The 25,264-nt window shown below is 45.9% G+C and overlaps 1 protein-coding gene across 1 annotated transcript in view; it reads left to right on the top strand.

Moving 5' to 3' along the window:
- The window catches only part of DNAH6 (dynein axonemal heavy chain 6), a 418,858-nt gene that overhangs the window by 173,119 nt on the left and 220,475 nt on the right, over positions 1 to 25,264 (top strand). Inside the window, exons 31-32 of the mRNA XM_077476093.1 lie at positions 12,805 to 12,972; positions 14,878 to 15,026. Of these exons, the coding sequence (XP_077332219.1) occupies positions 12,805 to 12,972; positions 14,878 to 15,026 (317 nt within the window). The remainder of the gene's footprint in view (positions 1 to 12,804; positions 12,973 to 14,877; positions 15,027 to 25,264) is intronic.

A 25,264-nucleotide genomic window follows, 5' to 3' on the forward strand; every position in this document is an offset into this window, starting at 1 on the left:
TGGAGGAAAGGCCCACACCCCCTCTCCTCATCGATTAATCATTCAGCTCTTTGCTGATCTATTTATAGCATCCTCCCCAACACAAAACCCTGGCTGCTTTTATCTCCTGTGATGGAGAACTTGTCAGAAGTTATCAGGCTGGTAACAGAAGAATGGGGCAGGAGAAAGCTACGGGACATAGTGCTTTGGAGAGAGATAATAAAACACTGCAGATATATCTGCCCAGCTCAAATTGCATGAATTGGGTTTAGATCCACTTTAATCGAACAAGCTGAAGTTAGAAGCTGATTGGCTACCATGCACATCTGCACCAAATTCTGACTCCTCCAGTTTTTATACTTCTTCATTTCTGTCCAAGAGCTCAACAGGGGAGATTTACAAAGAAAAATCTCCCTCATGGGACACAGATAAAAAAAAATGCCCAGGACTTTTAACCATTCCCTATTTCATCCAAAACTAAAAAATATATATATACTTACTACGTGGGTTATATCGGCTTATCAGGTGTTGGACACTGGCATGCCCCTTAAGGCATGAACTTCCCCCATATAACCCCTCCCACTACTGGGAGTCCTCAGTTTTTTCGCCAGTGTCTAAGGTGTTGGGCACGTGTAAGGATGTGTGTACTGAGCTCCACGGGCAGTAATCCTTTGATGCGAGCCAGCCATCCTGACCGGATCCGTTCTGATATCTCCGTAATGGACTAAATGAACAGTACCCGGGCCTTGTCATCCGAAGACACGAGGTTTTGCTTGCGAATGCTTTTAAACTGGGCCCTGGGATCCAGTACTTTTTGGTAGTAAGGCCAATAAAAGTTTACTGGCAGGGTGTTCTCCCAGGTCAAGGATTGCAGGATTACCCGAGTGTACCCCTGTTCCTGAAGGTTTCCTTTCAAGGTCTCGGAGTCTACCGTGAAGATTGGGTTTTTATCTCTGATAAAGCCCTGCGGCGGAAAGGTAGGGGAGATTTTCTGCAAGGAATCTCTCCTTCCATGTATTTATATTGTCATGTCATGTCTATGTGTCACCACGGGAGGCTGTATTGAGCACTCACCATTCTGACGCTGGAAACGGCAGAAGCTTTCTCTCTCCTCTCCGTTCAAGCCAGCTCAGGCCCTCAGGTATGAAGGGGGGTCTGATCACTCCCTGGGCCCCCAGAGTGGAGATTTTTGTTGCTTTCTATGCCAGCCCGCTGCCTCTTTTTTCTTAAAAAAAAATAAAAAAAACATTTTGTTTTTGGGGGCATATCACGCCCGCTTTACCCCCCCACCGCCGGCCTCCATGTTGCCGGCACTCATACACTTCCTTAGTTGAAAGGGGAAAGGGGGGGCGTTTTTGAGCGGGGGGCATGGCTAAATGGCGTCAGACACCGGGGATCAGGCAGATCTTCCTAAAGATACTGGGTTATCCTCTTCTGAGGATCCTAACACGGAAGGAGTATCACCGTAAGAGAGCTTGCTTGTGCATGCTCTCACTGGGTTGGTTCGATCTACCCTTTTGCTACCTGCAGCACAGGCTTCTGATGATCCCATCTCTAAAGCCGCGTACACACGTAGCCGTCAGTCCGACGTACTTAGTCTGGTGGACTTCGCGCCAGACTGTCCGTCGGACTTTCCGAACGGGCTACTTGCTCACACACGGCACTTTTTCAGCGGACTAATACGGCGTACTAAGTCCGCCGTACTATCCGCCCTACTTTTGAAATGAACGGACTCGCCCACACACGCGGAGGAAAGTCTGCTCATTTCGAGCGTGTCTCCAGGTAGGCGGGGCCCGCGAAGGATACGTCGCTGGCCCCGCCGCCTGGTATGGACTTAAAGGGGAACCCCAACGCCGAAAAAATTGGCGTGGGGGTCCCCCCAGGTCCACATCAGACCCTTGTCCGAGCACGCTACCCTGCTGGCCAGGAAAGGGGGGCGAGCGAGCGCCACCCCTCCTGAGCCGTACTTATTAAAGGGGGCTCCCGGATTCTGATAAGCCCCCCGCCCACAGACCCCGACAACCAATGGCCAGGGTTGTCGGGAAGAGGCCCTTGTCCTCATCAACATGGGGACAAGGTGCTTTGAGGTGGGGGGGCCACGAGGCCCCCCCCTTCCCCAAGGCACCCCCCATGTTGAGGGCACGCGGCCTGGTACGGCTCAGGAGGGGGGGCGCTCGCTCGTCCCCCCTTTCCTGGCCGGCCGGGTAGCGTGCTCGGACAAGGGTCTGATGTGGACTTGGGGGGAACCCCCACACCGATTTTTTTCGGCGTTGGGGTTCCCCTTTAAGTCCATACCAGGCGGCGGGTCCAGCGACGTATCCTTCGCGGGCCCCGCCTACCTGGAGACCCGCTTGAAATGAGAGGACTTTTCTCCGGGCGGGAAAAGTCCGTTCATTTCAAAAGTACGGCGGACTGGCACACACACGGATTGTCCGCCGAAATGCGAGTCCGGTGGGAAGATTGGAGTGTAAAACTACTTTCTAAGTCCGCCGTACTTTCGGGTCAAAAAAGTATGCCGGAGGCTACACACGGGGGGATAGTCCGGCAGACTTGAGTTTGCCGGACTTTTCCACCCGCTTGTTTGATCGTGTGTACGCGGCATAAGTTAGGGTCATTAAAACCTGCTCCGGCTGGAGATGCCTTTCCTATCCATGCGTGGCTAAGAAAGCTTAAGTACGCAGAGTGGGAGCATCCGGATAAGCAGGTTTATCCTCCTAAGAGGTTTGTCAAACTGTATCCTATGGAAGAGGATTTCTATAAGAAATGGAGGATTCCAGCGGTGGATGCTGCGATTACCTCTGTAAATAAGAATCTCACATGTCCGGTTGATAATGCACTCATGTTGAGGGACTCAGCGGATAAGAAGCTGGAGCACCTTTCTAAAAACCAGATGGCTTTAGCTGGTTCAGCAGTGCAGCCGGTTTTGGCCACAGTGGGTGTATCCCAGGCCATTAAGGAGCAATTTGAGGAGATGCTTACATTTTTACCTGTTGAACAGGTTCACCAGTACACTGATTTAGCAGACGCACTGTGTTTCACAGTAGATGCTATGAGAGATGCGTCCATTCAGATTTCACGTCTAATGTTGGGACTAGTGCATTCTCGCAGAGTTCTTTGGCTTAAGAGTTGGTCAGCCGAAGCACCATGTGAGAAGCTCCTAGCCAGTTTCCCTTTTCATGGTGAATGGCTATTGGGAGAAGATTTGGATAAATACTTACTAAAGATTTCCAATGGCAAAAGCACTCTGTTGCCAGTAAAGAAGAAATTTAGACATTTCTCATTTAAGCGGGCCTCTTCTTCTGTATCAGGGACATCAGCCTCTAGGCAGTCTCGATGGCCTCAGCCGTCAGATTCAAGGGGGAAACCCCAGGGACAGCACCAAGGTCAGAAAAGATCTTGGGGAAAGAAGCCCACCAAGCAGAGTACTAAAACCTCCTTATGGAGGGGTGCCCCCGCTCGCTCGGGTGGGGGGGAAGGCTTCTGCAATTTTCAAAGATCTGGCAGGAGCAATGTCAGGACAAATGGGTGGCTTCTGCGGTGTCTCTAGGTTACAAACTAGAGTTCCGAGTTTTGCCATCTCCCCGGTTCCTAAGGTCAGGGGTTCCCAAGGACCCAGAAAAGAAGAAGGCTCTCCTTCTAGCACTGGACCATCTGCTAGCCAAAGCAGTCAAATCAGAGGTTCCCTTAGAGGAACAGGGCACAGGTTTTTATTCAAACCTCTTCACGGTCCCGAAACCAAACGGGAAAGTAAGACCCATTTTAGATCTCAGAGATCTAAATCAGCACTTGTGCATCCGATCCTTCCATATGGAATCGATTCGGTCTGTAGTAGCCATCTTCCAAGGAGGAGAATTTTTGGCTTCAATCGATATCAAGGATGCCTATCTTCATGTGCCAATATTTCCCACTAACCAGAGGTTTCTACGCTTCAAAGTAGAAAACCTTCACTTTCAGTTTCTGGCCCTGCCATTTGGTCTATCCACAGCTCCTCGAGTGTTCACAAAGATTCTGGCTCCTGCTTTAGCCAGGTTAAGGGCTCAGGGCATAATGGTCCTAGCCTATTTGGATGACCTACTCTTAGTAGATCATTCTGTTTCTGGGTTAGACCAAGGTCTGGTGACAACGGTAAACTACCTGGAATTTCTAGGCTGGGTTCTCAACCTAGAAAAGTCATCCTTTAGGCCATCAAGGAGAGTACAGTACCTGGGACTAACCATAGATACCAGGCAGGGAAAGGTATTTCTACCTCCAAAGTGAATCAGTTCCATTGTAGAACTAATTCACCTCATCAAGGCAAAGAAAAAGCCTTCAATTCGGTTGTGCAAGAGATTATTGGGGAAGATGGTGGCCTCCTTCGAGGCCACCACTTACACACAGTTTCATTCAAGATTGCTACAAAGCGCAATCTATCAGCCTGTAACAAAAAGGTGCAGGCCTTAGATTTTCTGATTCAGCTTGCTTCTGAAGTACGTCAGAGCCTAAATTAGTGGCTGATGTCCAGCAACCTTTAAAAGGGAAGGACATTTCTGCCTTCCACCTGGAAGGTAGTAACCACAGATGCTAGTCTTTCAGGCTGGGGAGCAGTCCTGGAAGAGGATTCTGTCCAGGAAAGGTGGTCCAGGTCGGAAAGGACCTTGCCTATCAATATTTTGGAAATTCGGGCAATCCATCTGGCCTTAAGAGCCTGGACGGCTAGAAGGGCTGTTCTGTCAGGATTCAATCTGGGGCTTACATCAATCACCAGGGGGGCACGAGGAGTCGTGCTTCCCAGAGAGAGGTGAATCACGTTTTGTCTTGGGCAGAACACAACGTTCCTTGCCTATCGGCAGTGTTCATTCGTGGGATAGAGAATTGGCAGGCGAACTACTTGAGCCGCCACCAACTGCTTCCAGGAGAGTGGTCTCTTCACCCCGACATCTTTCTTGCAATATGTCAGAGATGGGGTACTCCGGGCGTGGACTTGTTCGTGCCCAGATTCAACAACAAAGTCAACAACTTTGTATCAAGGACAAGGGATCCACTAGCTTGCGGAACAGACGCATTAGTCTTCCCATGGGATCAGTTTTCTCTGATCTATGCATTTCCTCCAGTTCTGCTACTTCCGCGCCTTCTTCGCAGGATCACAGGAACAAAGGGAGGTGATTCTCGTGGCCCGAGCATGAAGGCCTTTGTTTGCAGAGATCACAAGGATGGCAGTAGGAGTTCCCTGGGCTCTGCCATTACGGCCGGACCTTCTTTCGCAAGGTCCGGTATTCCATCCTACCTTACAGACGCTAAATTTGACGGTCTGGCTATTGAGACCCACACCCTAAGGGGTCATGGGTTAACTCCTTCAGTCATATCTACCTTTATTAATGCCAGGAAGCCAGCTTCCAGGATCATCTACTATAGAGTCTGGAAGGCATATGTTGCCCGGTGCGGATCCAGGGGTTGGCACCCCAGGAAATGTGTTATAGGTAGAATTCTTGAATTCGTACAGATGGGACTAGAGATGAATCTGGCCTTGAATACCATCAAGGGCCAGATCTCAGCCTTGTCAGTGTTCTTTCAGCGGCCTTTAGCTTCTCACTCTTTAGTGCGTAGCTTTGTGCAGAGGGTAACACGGATCAGTGCTCCGATCAAGACACCCCTAAATCCTTGGGATTTGAACTTCGTCCTGTCAGCTTTACAAAACCAGCCTTTTGAACCTTTACGGGAGATTCCCTTGGTTCTGTTTATCTGATTATGCATAAGGATAAGGTGGTTTTACGCCCTCATCCTGAATTCCTGCCAAAGGTAGTGACATGGTTTCACTTAAACCAAGATATTGTTATTTCTTCATTCTTCCCAGAGCCTCAATCTAGGGAAGAGAGGTTGCTATATTCCCTTGATTCCCGTGCATGTGCGTGCGCACGCATGCGTAGAACGTTCCATTTATTTACTTATTTAAACTGTGTATGCCAAGCACGCAGTGCTTCCAGAAGGCGGCTGTGGGACACAGAGCACGCTCTGGACCAGGCATTTTCAGTGGTTAATTTCTCCTAACCTGGGTCACGTGAGCCACCAGGATTTGCTTGGCAGTAAAGGTGCTTAGCAGGATTGTTGCATAGGGGCTTGATGAGCCCTATTAAAGGGTCTCCCTTCTAACGTGTGATAATACTATACCCAGGTACTCCCTTTTTGTGGCTTATAATGTCTTCAAAAAAGAGGAGTGGGACTAACACTACAGGGAAGGGCACATCTATGTCGCCAGGAGCTCCCGACGAACCTAGCCATATCCCTAGTGTTGTATCCCCTGAAAAACCAGAGGCTTATGGGCAACCTGAGCCGCTGCACCTATCTGGTATTGTGCCTACATTCAACGCTGTTACTTCACCCTTTATCACAGGGAAAAACTGTCCTCAGCCCTAGCTGGGTTAGAGCACAGGATTGCTGGCATGATTGCCTCCATCCCACAAGCGTGACAGATCCCCCTCCCCTGAGCCTCCTACGTTGGAACAAAAATGGGTGGAGGATGGGGAAGAGCTAAGAGCTCAGGATTCTGTTGAGGGCCTGGCGGATGAGTCTGCGTCTGAGCAATCTGGACTATAAGATATACAGTTGATGTCTGCCTCTCAGTCGCAGAGACTTTTGATCCAGGCTCTTACCGAGATGGTTCGTTCTGCCTTTAAGTTGCCTCTTGCAGAGGTTACTGAGCTCCCTGGGTACTCTCTGGGGTCCCTGAGGCCTTTTCAGGCCGCACAGGTCTTTCCCTTACACCCAATGCTGGAACAGGCGGCATATTCTGATTGGGAACATCCTGACAGGATTTTTGTTCCTCCTAAAAGATCCCTTTTATATCCCATGGATGAAAAATTTGTTAAGAAGTGGAGCATGCCAGATGTAAATGCAGCAGTTCCTTCCTTAAACAAGAACTTAACTTGTCTGGTTTGCACAGGGCTTGAAAGATCCTGTTGACAAAAAATTTGGAGTCATTTTTAAAGGCTTCCTTTTCTTTGGCTCGTTCAGCTATTCAGCCAGCTGTTTCAGCAATTGGTATGTGCTACTCCTTAAAGGATCAGGTCAGATGGCCTGACAGGCCTAACCAGGAGGATGATCTTGCTGAAAATAAGACAGATATTCCCCAAGCACTATGTTTTGCTGTTGATGCTTTAAATGGTTCAATACAACAGGTTTCTCGTTTGACTCTCTTGTCTGTACATTTGCGCATCCACTTTTGTGGATTAAGAACTGGTCAGCCGAGCTTCCCTGTAAGAAGATATTGGCAGGGTTCTCCTTTCATGGGAAACGTTTGTTTGGTGATGATTTGGACAAATATATCCAAAAGATTTCCAGAGGAAAGAGTTCTCTACTTTCTATGAAGAGAAGCACCAGGTGTTCCCAGTCTAAAACCTCAGGGATTGCTTCCTCAGGTGTCTCAGCGCCAAGGCAGTTCTGCCGCCAACAGGTCACTAGAGCCAGAGGCAAGCCGCAGGGCCAGGGCCAGAAAAAGCCCCGGGTCCAAAACTCTTCTAAACCCGGCATCAAATTCTCTTTTTGAGGGAACGTCCCCAATCTATCAGGAGAAGGCTGCTGCACTTTGCGAACATTTGGAGAACAGTGGCTCAGGACGAGTGGGTCACCTCGACTATATCCCGTTGTTACAAGCTGGAATTACAGGGGTTCCCCCTCAGAGGTTTCTAAGATCCAGCATTCCCTCGGATCCTCCAAAAAGAAACTTACTGTTTCAGACACTACATCGTTTAGTGCATCATGGAATCATTTTACAGATTCCTGTAGCCAAAAGAGGCACAGGGTTTTATTCAAACCTGTTTGTGGTTCAAAAACCAAACGGGGACACAAGACCCATTTTGGATCTAAGATCCCTGAACAGGTATCTACTAATCTATTCCTTTCAGATGGAGTCTGTCCACTCAGTAGTAGCCTCGCTCCAGATGGGAGACTTTCTAGCCTCCATCTATATAAAGGATGCGTATTTACCTGTACCTATCTTTCAACCTCATTAGAGGTTCCTGCTATTTACAGTAGAGGAACGTCATTTTCAGTTTGTGGCTCTACCCTTTAGGCTTGCACCAGCTCCCCGGGTGTTCACAAAGGTCCTAGCACCAGTACTGGGTCTTTTAAGGGCCCAAGGGATCTTGGTGCTTGGGTATCTGGATGACCTGCTGCTCAGAGATCACTCACTGCAGGCTCTAGAACAGAGCATAGCACGCACAGTGCGGCGTTTGGAAAGCTTAGGATGGGTCATAAATACCAAAAAGTCAGCCTTGAGACCAGCTCAAAGTCTGAAGTATTTCGGTCTGATCTTAGATACGATCCAAGAAAGGGTATTTTTGTCACCCCTAAAGATCTGTGCCCTGAAGGATCAGGTGTGTCATATAAGGAGCACCATACAACCCTCCATTCAGCTCTGTATGAGTCTTCTAGGAAGGATGGTATCCTCCTTCGAGGCAGTGCCCTATGCCCAGTTCCATTACAGACCTATACAACAAGACATCTTTTTGGCTCAAAATAGGAGAGGACAAGCCCTGGATTATCCAATGTTCTTATCGCCTTGGGCATGTTTAAGCCTAAGCTGGTGGTTGCAGGATCAGAACCTGCAAAAGGGAAGATCCTTCCTTCCATTAACTTGAAGAGTACTGACCACAGATGCCAGTCTCTCAGGCTGGGGAGTGACCCTAGAAGGGCTCACAGCTAAGGGGAAATGGTCAGGGACAGAACAAAACCTGCCCATCAACATCCTGAATTTACGGGCAGTACGTCTGGCCCTACCGTCCTGGATGGTGGAGCTTCAGGACTGCCCTATCAGAGTTCAGTCCGACAATGCCACTGCAGTGGTCTATATAAACGACCAAGGTGGTACCAGGGGTCATTCAGCTCTTAAGTAGGTGAACCACATACTAGCCTGGGCAGAGGGACATGTGTAGATTCTCTCAGCAGTCCATATTACGAGCGTAAAGAACTGGAAGGCAGATTATCTCATCCGCCAGAAGATCTGCCCAGAGGAATGGTCCTTACACCCAGGAGTGTTCTAGGAAATTTGCGAGTGCTGGGGGTGGCCAGAGGTCTACCTATTAGCATCCAGGTTCAACTACAAGCTACAGCAGTTTGTGTCCCGAACAAGGGACCCTCTGGCAATCGGAGCAGATGCTCTGGTAGTTCCATGTTTGTGCTTTCCCCCTGATCCCTCTCCTTCCACATTTGTTGCGCTGGATTCAGAGAGAGGGGGTTCCAGTCATTCTGGTGGCACCAGCCTTGCCCAGAAGGCCCTGGTTGCTGGAGATTGTGAGATTGGCAATAGATGGGCTATGGACGCTTCCATGCCACCCCAATCTACTGTCTTAAGGTCCTATATTCCACCCCAATTTATAGTCTCTAAATTTGAGGCATGGCTATTGAAGCCAGGGTGTTGAAGGACCATGGCATCTTGGGACCAGTGGTGTCTACCCTAGTGAATGCTAGAAAATCTGTCCTTAGGAAGATTCATCTTAAGGTCTGGAAGACTTATATTGCTTAGTGTGAAGCCAGAAAATGGAATCCTTGGAAATACGTGATTGAGAGAGTCTTTTATTTCTACAGTCAGCTGTGGAATTCAGATTGGATTTGAGTACAATCAGAGATTAGATTTCGGCCCTGTAGATAGTCTTCCAAAGGCCTTTAGCCTCCCATTCGCTGGTCTGAACCTTTACACAGGGGGCAACTGTTTTGCTCCCCCCCCATTAGGTCACCTATGTGTCTTTGGGACTTGAACTTGGTGCTGTCTGTGTTACAGAAACAACCATTTTAGCCTATCAATGAAATTCCATTATATTTGCTGTCACATAAGCTAGCCTTCCTGATGACAATGACCTCAGCTATAAGGGTGACGGAGTTGGCGTTCTTTTCATGCTGGGAACTTGATCCTTAACCACGACAGGGTCATGTTAAGACCTGTTCCATCCTTTTTGGCAAAAGTGGTGTCAGCCTTTCATTTAAATCATTATTTTGCTTTCTTTTTTCCCTCAGCCTCGTTTGGCAGAAGAGAGACTGCATTCTTTGGACATTGTCTGGGTAGTCAAGGTTTATTTGTCTAGATCTGCAGAGCTCTGAGGATCAGACCCCTTTTTTGTTTTACCAAAAGGACCCAAGAAGGGGCAGACAGCTTCCAGGGCTTCCATTGCCAATAAGGTCCATCATTTGGTCATTCAGTCCTATGGCCTCCCTTTAGGGTAAGAGCTCATTCTACCAGGGGTGTAGGAACCTCCTGGGCTTTTTGCCATCAGGTATCTGTGGCTCATGTTTGTAAGGCTGCTACCTGGTCTTCAGTACATACCTTCACAAATGTAATCAAGTGGATGTTCGAGCAGCTGAGAATTCAGCTTTTCGGCCGCAGTGTAGTGTGGGCTGCCTTATATGGTCTGATGGCTATTGTTTGGCAGGGTGTCTCCCTCCCCTCAAGGTTATTGCTCTGGGATGTCCCAGTAGGTAATGAATATTAGCCTAACTCTGTGTCCCATGATGTATGAAAAAGAAAATAGGATTTTTTTGTCATATTTACCTATAAAATCCCTTTCTTTGAGTACATTATGGGACACAGAGGTCCCTCCAATCTTTTTTGAGGATTTAGTGCTTGCTACAAAACTGATGAACTTCCTGGGAGGGGTTATATAGGGGTCACTTCCTGTCCAAGACTTTGTCTTCAAGTGTCCATTCACCTAGAGATGGCGTATAATCCAATAGGTAATGAATATTAGCCTAATTCTGTGTTGCATGATGTACTCAAATAAATGGATTTTATTGGTAAGTATGCCGAAAATTCATATTTTCTTTTTCATACACCATGGGACACAGAGTACATCAAATGTAGTTTTTTACTAACAGCAGCGGGGGGGGGGGGGGGGCATGGGGGAGGGAGCGGAGACAGAGACACAGACTGCTGTGCTGACAGGCAGGAAGGGGAGGGGAGAGAGGACAGGGGAGAACAGAGATGACAGCAAAAGGGCTCAGCAGCCATGATAAACCGTGGTCAGTTTACAGAGGGGAGGGCAGGATCAGCCAGGTTTATTACAGTTTCCAGGGGGGGGGGGGGGTTATACAGCACAAGCACTGTGCTATTTAACCTGCTTTAAGGAAAGAGGATCTCTATTTTTTTAGGGTAACAACCACTTTAAATTAATGGAGGTCTGGAAGCAAAGTGAACTGGTTTTCACTAAACTCTATATTAAGAGTAGCAACAAAATACACAAGAAATCACATTTAATGGAAGCCAGCAGCTCATGGTCTCTGGAACTGTAGGCAGAAATGAATATCTATCTATCTATCTATCTATCTATCTATCTATCTATCTATCTATCTATCTATCTATCTATCTATCTATCTATCTATCTATCTTGTTTGATCACTCTTCGAGAAGTGCATTTGTGAGGTCAGGCACTGATGTTGGACAAGAAGGCTTGAAGTCACTGATTGAATTCATACCAAAGGTGTTCTACCAGGTTGAAGTCAGGGAGGGAGCGGAGACAGAGACACAGACTGCTGAGCTGACAGGCAGGAAGGGGAGGGGAGAGAGGACAGGGGAGAACAGAGATGACAGCAAAAGGGCTCAGCAGCCATGATAAACCGTGGTCAGTTTACAGAGGGGAGGGCAGAAACTGCCAGGATCAGCCAGGTTTATTACAGTTTCCAGGGGGGGGGGGTTAGACAGCACAAGCACTGTGCTATTTAACCTGCTTTAAGGAAAGAGGATCTCTATTTTTTTAGGGTAACAACCACTTTAAATTAATGGAGGTCTGGAAGCAAAGTGAACTGGTTTTCACTAAACTCTATATTAAGAGTAGCAACAAAATACACAAGAAATCACATTTAATGGAAGCCAGCAGCTCATGGTCTCTGGAACTGTAGGCAGAAATGAATATCTATCTATCTATCTATCTATCTATCTATCTATCTATCTATCTATCTATCTATCTATCTATCTTGTTTGATCACTCTTCGAGAAGTGCATTTGTGAGGTCAGGCACTGATGTTGGACAAGAAGGCTTGAAGTCACTGATTGAATTGTATGAATTGAATTCATACCAAAGGTGTTCTACCAGGTTGAAGTCAGGACTCTGTGCAGGTCAGTCAAGTTTTTCCACCCCAAACTAGCTCATCCATATCTTTATGGACCTTGTGGAGGAACTTGACTGGCCTGCACAGTCCTGACCTCAACCCAATAAAACTCCTTTGGGATAAATTTGAGCAGAGACTGCGAGCCAGGCCTTCTCGTCCAACATCAGTGCCTGACCTCACAAATGCGCTTCTGGAAGAATGGTCAAACATTCCCATAGACACGCTCCTAAACCTTGTGGACAGCCTTCCCAGAAGAGTTGAAGCTGCAAAGGGTGGGCCAACTCAATATTGAACCCAACGGACTTAGACTGGGGTGCCATTAAAGTTCATGCGCATGTCAGGCACATGGCAGGTGTCCCAATACTTTTGGTAATATAGTGTATTAACTGTATCCTGAATAAAGTATTTTTTATCAGAGAGATTCTTTAAATAGAACTGGGTATACATCTTGATGCCATTTGTGCAGTTATCCTGCAAAGCTGCTGATTCTGTGACTCTGTTCTGTAAGTCCTTATCCTTTCTGTCTATCCCTTGTTTGTCTTCAAAATGGAAGTTGAAGATCTCACTGGCTGTTGAGTTTTTATTGATAAAATGGAGTCCAGTGTTGTTCGGAGATCTTCTTTAACGATGTGTCCTTCTGTTTTTTCATTTTAATAAAGCTACTAGTAATTTAAATTTTTGATAAAATACATAAATGTATGATGCTCTCTATTTATTTACAATAAATGACATGCTCTCATCTGCTTTGTTTTCTAGCTATCCAGATTCATGTTTGAAGGTCGTGAGATTAAGCTGGTTATGACATGTGCAGCATTTATTACAATGAATCCTGGTTATGCTGGAAGGACTGAGCTGCCTGACAACCTCAAGGCTCTCTTTAGACCATTCTCTATGATGGTACCAAATTATGCCTTGATTGCAGAGGTAAATGCATGCATGCTAATAATATAGTTTATCTATTCATAATCAATCTATGTGACTATATACATTGGTATGAAGATCTTACATTTTTTAATTCTGTATTTAATATGTATTGCTATAGTTATACTTATATGTACTACTTGAAATTAAGTCCCTCCATAAAGGAGAAGAGACCTTTGGGTACTACTTGCCAGGTTTATATGATGGATCTTTAAAGTGGTTGTAAACCCTTACATATATGCAGTGAAGTGCCTCGCCTCAGATGATACACAGGGATGAAACAAATCCTCCTACATAAGTTGTACCTGGCTATCTGCAGTTTTCTCTTCTTTACATCCATTCAAAGTCCAGGATTTGTCTGAGCTGTCAGAAAAAGGGAGCGGAAAGCTTAAGTCACACTCTGAAGAGCTCAACGGAGAGAGAGAGCACTGACAACTGATTGGGGGGGGGGGGGGACACCCCCTTCACACAGCACACAGGAGCAGAGCTGAGGCTGTCAATCAGCTGGAGCTCCCTCCCCTGTCACCTTTTTTTTCTCTTGGTGTCAGGAAAACTTTTCAGAAGTGACTCATGCTGACAGCAGGGTAAGGAAGCAGCAGGGAGAAATGACACTTAGCGCTCTTAATTGAGACAAGTACACACTGTAGAGGGATATACTTTGTTCATATTTTATATATGAGGTTTACAACCACTTTAAATAAAGGCCTTATCCGGTAATTTGTTGACTCATCCTCTTACTCAAAACACACAGCCATAAACAATATAATTTCAGGACTCTTATACATGTGGCTGGTAGTTGTGTTGCATTTTCACATAAGTGATATATTTTAGGTCTGAGGTCTTTTTCACACTGTTTCTTTCTTTTAGGAACTTTTTACGTAGTCATACAGAGCAAGGAGGGGGTCGAGTAGCTCCAAATTCATCTGTGTGTGTAATTTGAGCTTCAGTTATTGACCACTATACACAAAAGGCGTTTTCAGCAAATAAGATAGGCCTGGTAAAGGACCGTACACATTGGCCTGAATATTGGGCGGTTTTAGCTGGTTTAATAGAAACCGGCCGACATTCGGCCTGTGTGTACAGCAGCTTGCCTGATGGTCTGAATGGCCAGTATGACCGAAAAATCTCTGCTGATCAGCATCTGATCAGCGCCAATGGCTAAGAGCACAGACCGGTGTGTTCTGGCAGGGGAGTCGCCCCCCCCCCCCCAGTCAGAACACAATAGCTTAGCGGGGCAGATTGCTGTACTAACATTTCTTAGTTAATACAATGGCTTTGCCCGATGGCTTGAACGAAGAAAAAAAACGTATAGTGTGTACCAGGCTTAAGCATGTGAAAAATAGCCCAAACACTCCACCTGCTGGGTGGAAATCGTAAATATCAAATATTAACAGAACAAATAAAAAAGACATGACCAAAAATGTACATTACCTTTAGGTGCTTTTGCATAGGACAGACTGAAACAACTACATATATTTACCACGTATAAAGTTTATGCTTTGAGCATGTATTTTAGTTAAAATGAGTTAAACTGTAACTGTTGGAAGACACAACCCACTTCTTAAAGACTTCACCATGGGTATATATAAAATTATCTACAGGTCTACTTCTTTTTTCCAACTTATAGCATTAATCACTTTTACAGTATTTTCTAAACATATTATTTTTCTTTTAAAAATGATTGCTATAGTGGTCTGAGCCCTTAAGAAGAAAAGCGTTTACTTTAAAACACATATGGGTAGATGTTCTTACTGTTTCGGAATAATCAGTTTGTAGAAATTGTAAAAATGCATTTTTTGAATTGGTAGTGCTAGTAGTAGTAGAAAATGTCTAAAAAAAATACACATTGATTCAAAAATGTAAATAAAGCCAATCTGAATGTAGACTAACGCTATTCATTTATTGCAGGTTATTCTGTATTCTGAAGGATTTGAATCCAGTAAAGTTTTGGCCAGGAAGATGACACAAATGTATAAACTGTGTAGTGAGCAGTTATCACAACAAGATCACTATGATTTTGGAATGAGAGCTGTTAAATCTGTCTTGGTCATGGCTGGGTAAGAAACGGGGTAACATTTTTTAATTGTTGCAATCATGGCTTAGTGCAGGCAAATTGTTTGGGGTTCAGATTATTTAATAAGATTACAAATATGTCCAGTGATCTGCTATTGCTGGACATTCTGAACCTTTGCTCCAAATTTCTGCTTTGAACAGAAAAGTGTGCCTGAAACTGTCTAATGTTGCCCCGGGTGATCGTGGTAAGCCTGCGGGTGGGACTGTGCTAAATGTGTTCCCTTCAGTGAGGCATGGGGTACAAACTTTATTGTTGCTACCGACAACCACCGCGGAGGTCAGTGTACATCTGCTTTTAGTTGCTTGGGCACAGTCGGTGCCAAGTGACATGCCTTGACAAGTCCTGCTAGTTACAGCATGCCTGCAACCTTCAGTTTGTAGTCAAGGGGTTACAACAGCATGCTCATGGGAGGGGCCTGACTATCAGTTCTTGAGACGCCAGCATGTCTGGAAGCGAGGGGATGTGCCAAGCCCTAGAGGAGGCCCAGCATTCCCTGCTAGCAGCAGACACTACAAGGCAGAGGATCAAGATGATGGATAATGGACGTATGCTACCCGCACTGACTTGGTTGCCTGAAATGCAGGAGTGGAAGCTGGTCAATACTACTATCCATGGAGCATTACTGCATTACTGGGGATTTAGCCTGGGAATGATCGAGGGGATGGGACAGGTGTGCCTGCTGTGCCCAGAGTGTCGGATACCGTCCTCTATGGTCAGTGCCTGGATCCGGTGTGGCCATTGTGATGAACTGCTTACTCGGCTTGCATCCAGCCAGCAGGATCCGCAATACTATCAAGTGGACCTGCATTCAGGACTCTGCACATTGCAGCCACGGACATCCCGGAAGCTGGAGCGGGCCTAGAGTCATCTTAGAAAGGTGGGGTCGAGACTAAACCTGGTGACACCCCTGCGAAGAAAAGTGACACTGGAGGGGGTCTGCTATGGCTTGCAGCCTGGTTGGGGACCTGGTAACTGTAAGTACTGCTCTGCAGGAGCAAGATGTCCCTGAAATTCCTGCTGCATCTATGCCCCTTGCTATCCCTGATCGGAAGGAACCAGCATTGGAGGGGAGTCTGCCCTGGGTGAGCTGGAAGGGGAGTGCAGGGGCAAAGCCATACAGTAGATTGGGGATCCCCCAGACTGATAGAGGAATTTTGGTCCCTAGAAAAGCTAGCAGAGTGGTCATCTCCTGAAAGCTACTCAGAGAAGGAATGGGAGACCGGAGGTTCCCAGGTCCTAGAGGTGCCGTCTGAGGGAAGAGAGGAGCCAGGTTTTGCTGGAGAGCCTGACCGAGCTACAGGAACCCCTATCTGCAGCAGACAACTATTTGTCCCTCCACCACTCAGACCAGAGCGCCCACTTACAGGCAGTGGATGAAGAGGTCCCCTAATGCCTGTGTCCAGCCTGGAAAAAGAAAACTTAGGGAGCTGCCCAGGTTTTCTAGATTTCAATGGGAGGTTCAAAGGAGAGTTGCTTGTCATGAACATCATTGAGTACTCCTGGGGAGAGTGGGAGGATGACCTGATTTGGGAGTTTCTGCACGTCCCTAAGCCGCAGTGGGTGCCAAAATGTGAGGAAACCTGAGCAACTGATTTGTGAACACTTAAAAGGAATAGCAGCTGGGGAAGTACATCTACTAGAACAGAGTGATGGTTGCATGGATGGGATGGCCTACAAAGAGTCACTCTGTCTCTATCAGGGAGGAAGGGGGTAGCAGAAAGAGGTTGCCTGATCCACACTTTTATGCGCGAGAAGGACTTTTAAAGTACAACCTGACTTTGCAAGAACAGACTGGCCAGTCATCCTGGGTGCCCAACGGATGAGATGTATCCCATTGTAAGGACACTAAGGGTGAGGTCTGGTCTTTGAACTAACACTTTGAGGAACCTGTTTGCCTGAGGAGGGGCCCCTCCTATCAGGAATTCCAAGAAGAACTGCTATTCCTCCTGTTAGCAGGATTAATAACTCCCTTCTGGCAGCAATGTTGTAAAGTGTACAGGTAGTGGTAGGATAGGATGTTTGTCTGTTTTGCAGGACTCTTCAGGATGATATGGCTGTCTATCTACAGTGGTGTGAAAAAGTGTTTGCCCCCTTCCTCATTTCCTGTTCCTTTGCATGTTTGTCACACTTAAGTGTTTCGGAACATCAAACCAATTTAAACAATAGTCAAGGACAACACAAGTAAACACAAAATGCAATTTGTAAATGAAGGTGTTTATTATTAAAGGTGAAAAAAAATCCAAACCATCATGGCCCTGTGTGAAAAAGTGATTGCCCCCTAAACCTAATAACTGGTTGGGCCACCCTTAGCAGCAACAACTGCAACCAAGCGTTTGCTATAACGTGCAATGAGGCTTTTACAGCATCCTGGAGGAATTTTGGCCCACTCATCTTTGCAGAATTGTCCTAATTCAGTTACATTAGAGGGTTTTCGAGCATGAACGGCCTTTTTAAGGTCATACCACAACATCTCAATAGGATTCAGGTCAGGACTTTGGCTAGGCCACTCCAAAGTCTTCATTTTGTTTTTCTTCAGCCATTCGGTGGTGGACTTGCTGGTGTGTTTAGGATCATTGTCCTGCTGCAGAACCCAAGTTCGTTTCAGCTTGAGTACACGAACAGATGGTCGGACATTCTCCTTCAGGATCTCTTGGTAGACAGCAGAATTCATAGTTCCTTTTATCACGGCAAGTCTTCCAGGTCCTGAAGCAGCAAAACAGCCCCAGACCATCACACTACCACCACCATATTTTACTGTTGGTATAATGTTCTTTTTATGAAATGCTGTGTTCCTTTTACGCCAGATATACTTGGACACACACCTTCCAAAGAGTTCCACTTTTGTCTCATCGGTCCACAGAATGTTGTCCCAAAAGTCTTGGGGATCATCAAGATGTGTTGTGGAGAAATTGAGACGAGCTTTGATGTTCTTTTTGCTCAGCAGTGGTTTTCTCCTTGGAACTCTGCCATGCAGGCCATTTTTGCCCAGTCTTTTCCTGATGGTGGAGGCATGAACGCTGACCTTAACTGAGGCAAGTGAGGCCTGCAGTTCCCTGGACGTTGTTGTGGGGTCTTTTGTGACCTCTTGGATGAGTCGTCACTGCGCTCTTGGGGTAATTTTGGGCGGCCGGCCACTCCTGGGAAGGTTCACCACTGTTCCATGTCTTCGCCATTTGTGGATAATGGCTCTCACTGTGGTTCGCTGAATTCCCAAAGCTTTGGAAATGGCTTTATAACCCTTTCCAGACTGATAGATCTCAATTACTTTCTTTCTCAATTGTTCCTGAATTTCTTTGGGTCTCGGCATGATGTGTAGCTTTTAAGGATCTTCTGGTGGACCTTACTGTGTCAAGCAGCTCCTATTTAAGTGATGCCTTGATTGTGAACATGTGTGGCAATAATCAGGCCTGGGTGTGGCTAGAGAAATAGAACTCAGGTGTGGACAACCACAGTTATAGTATGTTTTAACAAGGGGGGCAATCACTTTTTCACACAGGGCCATGATGGTTTGGATTTTTTTTCACCTTTAATAATAAACACCTTCATTTACAAATTGCATTTTGTGTTTACTTGTGTTGTCCTTGACTATTGTTTAAATTGGTTTGATGTTCCGAAACACTTAAGTGTGACAAACATGCAAAGGAACAGGAAATGAGGAAGGGGGCAAACACTTTTTCACACCACTGTATCTCTGAATGGAGCAGAGGATTTCTCCTAAGTGGAAATGCTCTGATCTTAATATGTGTGTAATTGTTTGTAGCTGTAGGGACTTATAGTTAGGAATACAATGTACATATTGTAAATGCCAAGAGAAGACTATATATACAGTTGTGCTCATAAGTTTACATACCCTGGCAGGATTTATGATTTCTTGGCCATTTTTCAGAGAATATGAATGATAACACAAAAACTTTTCTTTCACTCATGGTTAGTGTTTGGCTGAAGCCATTTATTATCAATCAACAGTGTTTACTCTTTTTTTAAATCATAATGACAACATAAACTACCCAAATGACCCTGTTTAAAAGTTATATACCCCAGTTCTTAATACTGTGTATTGCCCCCTTTAACATCAATGACAACTTGAAGTCTTTTGTGGTATTTATGGATGAGGCTCTTTATCTTCTCGAATGGTAAAGCTGCCAATTCCTCTTAACAAAAAGCCTCCAGTTCTTGGGCTCTCTTGCATGAACTGCACGTTTGAGATCTCTCCAGTGTGGCTCAATGATATTGAGCTCAGGAGACTGAGGTGGCCACTCCAGAACCTTCAATTTATTCTGCAGTAGTCAATGACAGGTGGACTTGGCCTTGTGTTTTGGATCATTGTCATGTTGGAATGTCCAAGTACGTCGCATGCACAGCTTCCTGGCTGATGAATGCAATTGTTCCTCCAGTATTTTTTGATAACATACTGCATTCATCTTGCCATCAATTTTGACCAGATTTCCTGTGCCTTTGTAGCTCACACATCCCCAAAACTCGGGCTGAGCTGAACACCCCCCCCCCCCCCCCCCCCTACATGCACACAGTCAATACATTTGTGTGAACACCATAAAAGTCTATGGAACACGAACATGAAAAACCAAAAGTGCTAATTTTAAAGGCTTATATGTATGTTATTGCCATAAAAAGTGTTTGGGGACCCAAGTCCTGCAAAAAAAAGTTTTAAAAGTGGATGTTTTTCGGGAGCAGTGATTTCATTAATGCTTAACCACTTGCTTACTGGGCACTTAAACCCCCCTCAGTCCCAGACCAATTTTCAGCCTTCAGCGCTGATGCACTTTGAATGACAATTGCGCGGGCATACAACACTGTACCCAAATGAAATTTTTATCATTTTTTTTCCCACAAATAGAGCTTTCTTTTGGTGGTATTTAATTACAGCTCGGAGTTTTATTTTTTGCTAAACAAACAAAAAAAGATGCAAAAAAAATAAAATAATCATGTTTAATAGTTTGTTATAAAATTTTGCAAACGGGTCATTTTTCTCCCTCATTGAAGTGCGCTGATGAGGCGGCACTGATAGGCTGCACTGGTGGGCACTGATGGGCTGCATTGGTGGGCACTGATAGGCTGCATTGGTGGGCACTGATAGGCTGCACTGGTGGGCACTGATAGGCATAGTTAAGGCGGCACTAATAGGCACAGATAAGGCGGCACCGATGGGCACTGATGGGCAAAGATGGGCACAGATAAGATGGCATGGATGGGGGGCACAGATGGGTGGCACGGATGGGCACTGATAGGTACCACTGATAGATGGGACTGATGGGCACTGATAGGTGGCATTGATAGGTGGTTCTGATAGGTGGCACTGCTGGGCACTGATGGGCGGCACTGCTGGGCACTGGTAGATGACACTGATGGGCACGGATATGTGGCACTGGGGTGCAGCACCTTTGTTGAGGCAGATTGTGGGCACTGCTGGGTGGCACTGTGGGCACTGCTGGGTGGCACTGTGGGCACTGCTGGGTGGCACTGACGGGGGGCACTTACTTTTTATTAATGTGGCACTGGCAGGGGGCAGGTGGGCACTGGCAGGGGGCAGGTGGGCAGTAGCAGGGCTGGCCGTGATCGGGACTGATGTCCCGATCACGGCCGCCAGTGATCGGCTTTCTTTTTTCTCCTCGCGCTGACAATATAATGAGGAATAATAGCCGATTACCGGCTCCGTTATATCACATGATCAGCTGTCATTGGCTGACAGCTGATCACGTGATAAGGGGTCGGGATCGACCCCTTGCACGGATCGGTGATCAGGCGAGTCTCATAGACTCGCCGATCACAGAGCGCGCCGCGCGCGCCCCTCAGGGGGCGCGCAGGCCGCTCGTGCACGGGACTAGGTCAATAGACGTAGTCCCGGAAAAGGAGATCCGCGCTGTAGCCGTCATTCAGCTATAGCGCGGGTCTCAAGTGGTTAAAGTTAAACAATAAAAATGAAATATTCCTTTAAATAGCGTGCCTGGGGGGTCTCCTTAGTCTGCCCATAGTGCATCTTTCCCGTGTTTATAGCAGTACCACAGCAAAATTACATTACATTACATTTCTAAAGGAAAACATTTAACTTAAAACTGCTCGCTGCTGTAATGTATTACAAAATAAATGTATGCAGCTATAGTAACATAACATTAAAATTAAAAGTAAAAGTCCATAGTGTTTAAAATAAAGTCCTTGTTCAGGGAAAAAAGCTGGAACCACCCACGGTGTAGACAAAGACACAATTAGGTGAGCATGAACTTATCCTCCACTGAACATCAACACACCAGGCCTCTTACCAAAGGAAACGGACCACTGAATTACAGGTGGTCAAACAAGCATGATACATCCACAGCACCACAAAACCACTTCACTTGAATCATAGATGGCTGGGTCTTGTAGTCTCACCAAATGGAAGTTCAAAGGTGCATCCATAGAATACAAGAAAGCAACTCCTCATGGTGTAGTATATTAAACCAGGATTACATTTATTTAAAAACAGCCAAGGTACTCACATTTTAGCAAATAAAAGCAAGCATATCAGAAGCAGCAGTCTGTTATGCATAGCATTCATTTCCAACCACAGAGATGGTCGCTGTCAACACGTGACAACGCTGTGACATCAGAGCAGCACCCTATATGGCGCTTCGTCCAATAGAACGTAATCAGGGGCGTGGTCAGAGCTTGTCGTATCTTCTTTATATAGAAGGGAAGAGATAGAAACGCCCATTCCCCTTGCACTCCAAGCCTCTCTCCCATCCGCCGGAAGCGGAATCACGTCCAAACCAGATGTTTGCAAGGCTTAGATGTACATGGCTAAACACACCCAGGGCGGCCATGTTTAGGGAGACTAGATAGGAAAACAGTATACAGTATGCCCATCTGGTCCCTGAGAGAGGGAAGGAGAGAAAACTGTGCCAAATTGAAAAAAATAAATAGTAGATATGTAAAAATGAGAGTACTTTAAGACATCCAAAAATGGAAATAAAAGTAACATTAGAATACTAATAAAATTTACAGCTTAATCAAAAGCTGACTATATAATAGACCTAGAGCCACCATCTAGTGGTTGAAAACAGGTAATACAGAAAATATAAATATATAAAAACAACAGAGAAAAACCTAGCTAAAAAATACTAAAAGAGTAATCTGGGGATTCAGCTGTTATTGAGAAAGGCATGCACATCTCATTCTATGTTGAAGCCAAATGGTCTGTAAGATTTTAAACAGAAAATCTACCAGGTCTCCATCTTTGAGATCTCCCTCCTAATATTGCTGCTTCTCCAGTGTTGATGAAACATATCTATAGCCATAAAAGATGTACCTTTTAGGCTCTTGTTATGACACAAAGCATATTTCTTTCATAAACTATGATTCAAAAAGCCTTTACGAATATTCACCAGACACAGGTGCACCCCCTCTGAGGCTCCAGATAGCCCCAAACGTAATTAGACCCCCAGTAGGACCACATTTTTGGGGGTTTTTTAAAGGCTACTCTTGATGCAGAAAGTGCAAGGTTTGTCTAAATAACTTTCTTAGGGAGAGAAAGTACCTCTCTCTCAGCTCTAATGTTACTGGTTGAACGTATGATGTGAGATCTTTCATCACCTGTTCGACGAAGAATGTGGTTTATATGATGACATGCCCTTACCTACATTACGTGGGGTGCATTATTCGCAAGCTAGAAACTACACTCAAGGAGCATCTGGCAAATATTCGTAAATGCTTTTTGAATCATAATTTATCAAAGCACTATGCTTTGTGTCATGATAAGAGCCTTAAAGGTACAGCTTTTATGGCTATAGATTAGGGCTGTTGAAAATAATCGTAGCATCGATGTATCGCAATTCGACCATACACGATATGGCATCGATGCTACGACTGTAATAATCAATGTTTGGATACTGTCATATTCGTGCCGTGTTATGCCCCACCTCCGAGACTGAATGGAGCCGAAACCTGCCGGAGTAAGCTGCGATGGGTTTTCCCGCCTCCTACTGATGTCATCCCCTGCTGCCCTGCGTTGAGGAGCGATGCTGTGCACTTTGGTGGGGACATGGAGTGCCAATGGCTGGAGCTATCTGTGCCAGAATTGCTGCTGATAAGAGTGGCGGTGGCCGGCTTGTGGAGCACCAAGGAGCAGAGTGGAGCCATTGGTGTATTTGGTCCTGAAGGGGTTTTTTGGCACCCGCGGCACATCCAGCCAGGTGTGAGGAGGTGTGACAGATGAGGCAGGGCCATGGTAGAGCAGTAGAACCAGGTGAGGGGGCCGTGGGGAGGACACAGAGGGGACTGGACCACTAACCTGTCACCATATAATACTGTTTCATTACCTTAGCGCTCCCCTGCCCAGTGTCACCATGGACCAATTTCCATCCTCGACCAGCATCCACACAGTCCTCTGCTCCCCCCCCCCCCCACCTCTACACAGTGAACAGGCAGATAAGGCAATAAAATAAAAAATGGTGTGCAGTGCTTTTCAGTGATAAATGTACAAAAGAGTCTTATTAAATAGTGAACAAATATGGTCCTGAAATATATATATATAATTCTGTGATCTGATTAAAATAAATCTTTTGTGTAGTCAAAGTAATTCCAGTGCTGAGTGTGCTCTGCTGTGTTCAAATCATTCACCAGAAATCAGGGGTCTGCTCTGCTCAATCGCGCATGCAATCTGGCACTTGCAGGGCTTGTCAGTACCAATGGTCTCCCATGGTCAGCCTGCCTTTTACCGTTCCCACCTTTCCCCTCTCTGCCTGTCACCGGTCCGCGGCACACTTACCTGCCCCTTCTCCTGGTCAGACCTGTCACTGCACGGTCAAACCACGTCCTCTGTACTCCATCACTCCCACCAACTGCCTCTCATAGTCTCCTCGGGTCACCCACCGCCGCTTCTCCCGGTCTCAATGGGGGGGTTTGATCTGGTTCACACCCGCCTCTGCTTCTCCCGGTCACAAGGGGGGGTTTGATCCAGTCTGCAGCACACACTCTGACACACTTTCCTCTTTCCAGACACATCGCTGCTCTGTTGATTCGCACCAACAATCAAGCAGCTTTTGCAAAATCCAGATATACCACGTCTACGGTCCTCCCTTTATCTAGATGGTAGCTCACCTCCTCATAGAAAGTTGATAGATTGGTTTGGCAAGAACGATTCCTCATGAATCCATGCTGATTACTGCTAATGATACAATTTTTATTACTAAAATCTTGTATATAGTCCCTTATCATCTCCTCCAAGAGCTTGCATACTATTGATTTTAGGCTAACTGGTCTGTAATTCCCAGTGATGTATTTTGGCCCTTTTTTAAATATTGGTGCTACATTGGCTTTTTTCAAATCAGCTGGTACCATTCCAGTCAGTAGACTGTGAATAAAAATTAAAAACAATGGTCTGGCAATTACTTGAATGAGTTCCCTAAGTTCCCTAAAGGTTCCCTAAAACATTTAACACAGTTCCCCATAAACATTTACTGTACAAAGTAAGGTCCATTGGCATGGACCATAGGGTGAGTACATGGATTAAAAACTGGCTATAAGGGTGAGTTCAGAGGGTAGTGATAAATGGGGAGTATTTGAAATGGTCAGGGGTGGAAAGTGGGGTCTCCCAGGGTTTTGTCCTGGGACCATTGTATTGGAAACATTGCAAGTAGATCTGAACAAATTAATGGGGTGGGCAACTACATGGCAAATTAGGTTTAATGTAGAAAAATTTAAAATAATGCATTTGGGTGGCAAAAATATGAATGCAATCTACTCACTGGGGGGTAGAACCTCTGGGGGAATCAAGGATGGAAAGGACCTGGGGGTCCTATTAGATGATAGGCTCAGCAGTGGCATGCAATGCCAAGCTGCTGCTAACAAAGCAAACAGAATATTAGCATGCATTAAAAAAGGAATAAACTCAAGAGATAAAGCAATAATTCTCCACTCTACAAGACTCTGCTCTGGCCCCACCTGGAGTATGCTGTCCAGTTCTGGGCACCAGTCCTCAGGATGGGTGTGGGCAGTGGCCAGTTTTTTGTTTTTTTGCTCCAGTCCTCAGGAAGGATGTGCTGGAAATGGAGCGAGTACAGAGAAGGGCAACAAAACTGATAAAGGGACTGGAGGATATTAGTTATGAAGAAAGGTTGCGAGCACTGAACTTATTCTCTCTGGAGAAGAGACGCTTGAGAGGGGATATGATTTCAATTTACAAATACCATACCGGTGACCCTACAATAGGGATAAAACTTTTCAGCGGAA

The sequence above is a fragment of the Lithobates pipiens genome, unplaced genomic scaffold (genome assembly GCF_037356315.1).
Source record: "Lithobates pipiens isolate NorthernLeopardFrog02 unplaced genomic scaffold, aLitPip1_a1.2 Scaffold_13, whole genome shotgun sequence".
NCBI classification, from domain to species: Eukaryota; Metazoa; Chordata; class Amphibia; order Anura; family Ranidae; genus Lithobates; species Lithobates pipiens.